This window comes from Sinocyclocheilus rhinocerous, unplaced genomic scaffold, assembly GCF_001515625.1.
Source record: "Sinocyclocheilus rhinocerous isolate Xijiao unplaced genomic scaffold, SAMN03320098_v1.1 scaffold2083, whole genome shotgun sequence".
Classification (NCBI taxonomy): domain Eukaryota; kingdom Metazoa; phylum Chordata; class Actinopteri; order Cypriniformes; family Cyprinidae; genus Sinocyclocheilus; species Sinocyclocheilus rhinocerous.
This window is the reverse complement of record NW_015666157.1, coordinates 321,956-328,508: the sequence shown is the minus strand read 5'-3', so window position 1 is coordinate 328,508 and position 6,553 is coordinate 321,956. Positions and strand designations below refer to the sequence as shown.

The 6,553-nt window shown below is 36.0% G+C and overlaps 1 protein-coding gene across 1 annotated transcript in view; it reads right to left on the bottom strand.

Annotated features, from left to right (window-relative positions):
* LOC107731767 (DNA-binding protein SATB2-like) overlaps positions 1–6,553 on the bottom strand; it is a 47,567-nt gene that overhangs the window by 29,834 nt on the left and 11,180 nt on the right. The window contains exon 4 of the mRNA XM_016542938.1: positions 4,004–4,186. Coding sequence (XP_016398424.1) covers positions 4,004–4,186 — 183 coding nt within the window. The remainder of the gene's footprint in view (positions 1–4,003; positions 4,187–6,553) is intronic.

Here is a 6,553-nt window from a genome sequence, read left to right as displayed (position 1 = left end):
AAAAAGTCCATTTTGGGGGGGGGGGGGGGGTAACAGGTGAGTGAATCTACTACTACTCTTATTAAAAGTAAAGCAGTTGAAGTCATAATTTCTAAATTTGGAATTAAAATCATTAGAAATAATATCAGCATACCATAGACTTATTAAATAATACTCATACCAAGCTCTTATATTGAAATAATACATAGGCCTACACTATGCTCCAGATTATAGATTTATGGATTGGGCAGATTTAACCGTAATATAAAAGTTTGTATGGGAAAGACCTGGCTGTCATAAATGACCAAACAAGACAGAGCATTGAAGACCCCTGGCAATAACAATGACAACACAGACTTGCTTCTGATTGGCTGCCAGGTGTGTCAGATGGCAAATGGAAAGCTTACTTGCTTTGGTCATAAATCTAAAGGATTCGTTGAGGACAGGAGTAGTTTTTAAATTGAATTTTATACCAAAACAGTAAGAAATAGACTGAAAAAAAGAAAGAAAATTCTGTCATAATTTACTCACTGTTTTGTTTTTCCATTTTGCAGCTAGTTTACATTAGTTTGTGGTGCTTTTATTTTATTCATTTGGTTGTTTCTGAAGCATGCCAGTAGTCGAAATGAACAGTCATTGTATGAAAAAGAGCAGTGTGAATATTCTTTGAAAACTCTCCTGCAATTTTTCACAGAAAAAAGCATACAGGTTTGGAACAACATGAGGTAAGTGATGTCAGAATCTTCATTTTTGGAGATATCCCTTTAAGTGTAAGGCAGATAATCATTACATCATCTGCACATGTTGCTACTCATAAATGCTCACACTACAGGTTGGCATTAGTTACCTGTCATTGCTCAAATTATGTGAAGGGACTGTTCAGCCTCTATCAGGCAACAGAGCGTATTTTCATCAAACTGCCCCAGTTCGACCCGCCGTGGCTGCATGTCAAACGTGGCAGCACAACAATGCACTCGTGCTGTAATCCGTCACCACTGTTAATTGTCTGAAGCCTTAAAGTACAGGTCTGTCCATACGATTCTATAAAAGTACTCAGACCCTTATAATTGAAATAAACAATATCTCCCAGTTAATTACTGGTCAGGCTAATTAAAGAAAGGCAGCGGTGCTGGGAGAGGAGCTTAAATATACCACTACGAGAGAGCTATGCAGGACACAATTCAAACAGGGAGAAAATAGATGGGACTCTGTGTAATTTTGGTTGTGAACCGCAGAGTAAAAAATGTATAATTGAAGCCAGAAATTATTCATTTAACAAAAACGCTTGCTTTAAAAACAAAAAGTATTCATTTGAGAGGAGAGTTCTCTCTCTCCCTCTCTCATTCAATTGCTCATTCTCTGCTCATTTTAGGAATAAACTGAAGTCAGTGCAGTTCTCCATAATGAGAGAATCTTGTTTGCATGTGTGAGTGAGTGTGGGAGCATCATTTCAGCCGTTTCCCTCTCCTTTTATTTTATCTGGCCTCATCTGAACTGATCACTGTGAGGGTGTGTGGATTATATTGAGCCTAAACGGTTTGTTTTCCACTGCTGTCCTGTCCTCCTCTGTGTCCTTTTGATATTGTTTTACGACCGTACAGAGGTGACCGCTTGTGTTTCTGTGTTTAGCGGAGTAGCGTCTGGGACTTCCTCACAGATGTGGCGCCATTGTGTGGGCCAGACAGGATTATTTTGCCTTTCCAATCATAATGCCGCTTCTATCAGTTTGCATACTTGTTTAATTTTATGGCACAGAACGGTATTTTTGGAGGTTACGCAAATGGCTCGAGTCGCTGTGTGGGTAACATATTGATCTGTTTTTGGCTCTTCAAAGGAATCTCTAAAGGGTGCTTCGAGTGAATTTAAAGACACACTGTTGACCTACGCGTGACTCATGTTTTTTTCAGTTTTTGTTACTACTGTACGTATATTTAGTTGTCAAAAAAAGAGAAAGGATGCTTATTTAACATTATTTTTGATGAATAACAAGCTGCAGTCACACACAAACACAACCACGCAGCATTTAATTTTAAAAACTACAATCACTACAAAAACGTAGCAGACATTTCATCAGCCTGACTTAAAATGATCATTTAATTAAAGGTTGAAATGTGGCCTTCAATTTTCGCTCTCTGTTTTCTGACAATACTTTCAATAAACTGCAGCACCATCAAATCGCACAACAAACTCTATTCTAGTCAGACGTACAGAGCGTGAACTGTGACTACAAACAATACATAAAAATGCCAAATGCTCAACCTATGAAGTAAATCGTGATGTCTTTTGTTACAGCGGATCAACATGAAGTAATGACTGTTTTAAATTTTCTTCATACTTCACAGAATACAAGTAAACTCTCAATCTTCTGGGAGATGACAATTTATGTGTACAACAATAAAGTAAAGCATTATATTGCTTCTTTGGCCCACACACTCATAAACATTCTCCATATACACACACAAACACACACAGAAAATGAACGCGTACTATGCGAGCACAAAGACCTCGAGCAGACACAAACATGCATTCCCACAAAGTTACCACATATGCACAAACACAGTTCACACGCATCTTTTGGTGATTCTTTGCCTCGCCATTTCCTTTGTTCTGGTTTAATGAGATTTTCAGACGGTCTGTGATTCAGTTATGTTGAACAAATGCCCTTCCTCCTCAGTGTTCTCAGACACATTAGCCCAAAACAGTATATCCTCCTGTCAACATCTCAACAGCCGGACCTCCTCTCTGCACTCCATGCCACTCTAATCGCTCTGAACTGTAGAGGAATTGAGTACTAGTGTATTGCTTACTGCATACTGTGCAATATATACTGTACACTGCTTAACATACTGCCTGAAATATAACCGAAAGAGTATGTATTATGTAATGATTACTAAGATTAATTGCATGGCATCCAGTTATATCAGAAATAAATACGATTCTTTTGCATTTTCATACGTTTCATTTCATTAACATTAATTAATGCATTAGGTATTACAAACTAGCAATGAACAAAAGTTTTACAGCATTTACAAATCTAAGATTTGTCAATCAAAAAAAAAAACTAGATTCATTTTAATTTCTAAACATTGGGATTTCAAGTAGGATACATTATTATGAGCTATATGAATGAAATTTGTGAAAAGATGCACATTTTAGTATACTTTAAATAATATAATTTAAAAGTGGGAAATAAATGTAATGTTTTCAGATAGGCTACTTAATTGCATTTCATTGCTATTTAAATTGATATTTAGCTAATTAAAATGAAGTACATTTTATATGTAATTTCATAATTACTTTTATTGTCTTTGAAATGTGGTTAAATTGTAGTGCCAAATGTACTGACTAGCATTTATGATAAACAACAATATACTTCAATATAATTTCTATTGAATGCAATTTAGCACATTAAAAAAATATTAATTTTAAATGTAACGTCAAATAAAACACTACAGATAAAATAAATAAATAATAATTATATTATAATCAAGTCCTTTGCTTTATTATGTTATTAAAAGATTATTAAAACAATGATGTAAAATTAACTTCACTTGTAAATGTACTTTAAAGTAAATGTTTTAATTTGACATCATTACACAGTGCACTGTTTTAAAAGTGTACTTAAGTGTGTTCGGAAAAGTCATGAAAGTGTACTCTCTTTAAATACACTTAAGTTATACGTTCAATAGGCCTTTTTTCCTTAAGATTATATTGCAGTTTTTCTTTTTTATACTTTTAAGATTTAAATTATGCTACTAAGTGCACATACAATACAATTTAGCACAATTCTCTGTTAGAAAATTCTCTTTCATTAGAAATATTTTGGCATCAACACATTTGGCAGCTTGTTAGTAAATCAAGATAAAATGTTGAAATACCTGATATTGTTCTAATTTGTCACACTGGAAATGGAAGGTCAAGTTCTAGTAATTATTTTTATTTATTTTATTAACTTTCATTGAATATGTAAATTCATCAACTGTTTTGAACATACACTCTGAGTCTGGGCCAATGTTGAACTCACCATGTGCCTGGGCTGCAGAACTGTGGGAGTATCCAAGGGCGAGAAGTGCAGCCTCAACCAGCTGAGTGAAGAGGATGTCTTTCCTGACCAGCACGAACTCGGCATGTTCCTCCCGGCTCTCTCCGTCTGATATCATCCCTCCATCCACCTGCTCCACCACACAGAAGACTGGAATCATCAGACCTGCAATACAGGAGAGCAACACGGCATAGAAATCATTAGAGAAACAATGGTCAAGAGAGAAGAGCTGAATTACTTAATTAATATTTGCTAAAATTAAAGTCCAATGACTGAGCTGATATTCTTCAAATGTGACTCATTTCCATACAGTTTTTAAAAATATTCCTGTATAAATCTCATTCGCAACTAAAGCGTGGCATTATTTTGAATAGTTGCCACGTGCTCTTCACAAGAGAAGTGTTTTCATTAGAAATCATTAATGATTAATAGGTTCATTACTTGCATTTGAATAAGGTGGCCAGGATCAATCACTTGTCTCAGGTTTCCCAGCCCAATGCAAATAGTCAACACGAACAAGCCGTTCAGATTGTGTATCAAACCAACCATCAAACCAGCTCCATTATGCTTGATTAAAGTTATCTTTTTTTTTTTATGGTGCCTCCCGTCACTTTGTCAGGGCAACTGAGCTGATATCTCCTCAAGTCAACGGACTGCGTGCTAACGGCTGGGTCCCTTAATAAAATTAGTTGCATGAGCCTCCAACGGATATGCAAACCTTTCTCCCTTCAGTGTTTGAGGTTACGGCTCATTGCGCTGTAACTTAACACATTATTTTAGTAGTGTTGACTTTGTTAACATTTTAGTTAAAAACATTTATGATTAACCTGTAAAATATGTTGGCAAGTGATTCTGTCGGTACAGAGTCCCGTCTTTTAATGGGATGTCGAGATGCATAGTCATTCACGGTTTGTTGAGAAATAGTACGCGGTACCTAATGATGCATGAAAAACACATCCCACCCAAGTTTCCTATGGTTAATCTAGGCCTAACCTATGCGTTGTTTTTTTTCAATTTCCCTGAAGTGCTCAAAAGCTTTCTGAATATTAATTAATACCCCTTAGAAATTATAGGCTGAAAGCATTAGGCAAAATCCCAGATGTACTAATAAGAGCAGAGCAGTACAAAGCTCTCCACTAATTTATACACACACACACACACACACACACTTCCATGCAAATACATATACATTCACGCACCGTTCCCCGAGCCCCTTGGTTTAATCAGTCAATTCCTATATTTCTATTTCCTTTCCATTAATCACCCTGGCTTCCAGTTCAGAATGCTCTTATGGAGTGAATTACAGGCCAGGGGCCGGTGCCAATTCAAGTAAGTGAATTTCCCCCAACAGGGAAATATAACTGTCAACACACAGCAGCTCCCAGCAGTCCCCCGCTCTCTTTCTCTCTCTCTTTCTTCCGCTAGCTCCCATGGGCTCATCCCTGTACCCTGTATGAGCATGGTTTCATCATAAGATAACAGCATGTGTGTGAAGCCTGTGTCTGACTCATTTATGTGTGTGTGTGTGTGTTTCATTTCTGTGCAACGCTCACTCTGAGTAAGTCTTTGAGTCTCATTGATTATCTGTTTTAATGCGCATTAATGCCTGAACATTTTATTTAGAGTTATAAACTTTAACTCTAGTTTAAACTTTATATAAAGGTGTGACACTGCAGTTAAATAAAGCAACAATATTAAATATTTAAATATTTTGAAATATAGCAGTAAAGAACATACTGCAAGCAACAACAACAACAAAAATTGAATTAAAAAAATGAATTTTTTGTCTTGATTCCCAGAAAGAAAGCTAAACAGCAAAAAGAAAGTATAAAGATAAAATTTTTGAATTAACATTATTACATAAAGTTTATTCCATTGGCAAACTGTTTTAAAATAATTTGCTGAAGGGGTAACATACAAACTTAATTAAAGCTATATTTCCTAAACACCAGTTTTAAAGCCTTTTTTGCAAGTAAATTCATCTTGTTTTAGATACTTGAGCTGGACAAAAAGACAAAAAAAATTACATGATTTTTAAAATGATTTTTAGCATTACAGGCATATGTCGGAGTGATTCTGGTTCCATGTCTGTTTCGTGTGTGGCCCACTCTTCAGTGTTCCATTGTGGTTTGGAGAAGACTGTTTCAAGACAACCTCTGATTAAAATTAACCATTTGGCCTATCTGCCAGTGCACAGGAAGTGAAAGCCCCGCTACTTTCCTCTTCTACCTATTCCAGAACATTTTTAAGAAATGTTTGTTGACTTAGATATTTTGTCAAATCAAATCTGCCTCAGAGGTGTACAGCCAGATACTCACACATACACACAATCATGAACAAACACACAGTATGTGTTGTTAACGTTTTGGCCTCTAAAAAATCTAATCTATATCTGATATGTGGCTTTATGATTGGCTACACACATTGTTCACTGTCAAGGTGAATTACAGCTACCTTGGTGACTTTTTGGCCCAATGTGAGACATATAACACTTTTGATGAGGCTGTGTGTTACTGACACAGACTGTATGTT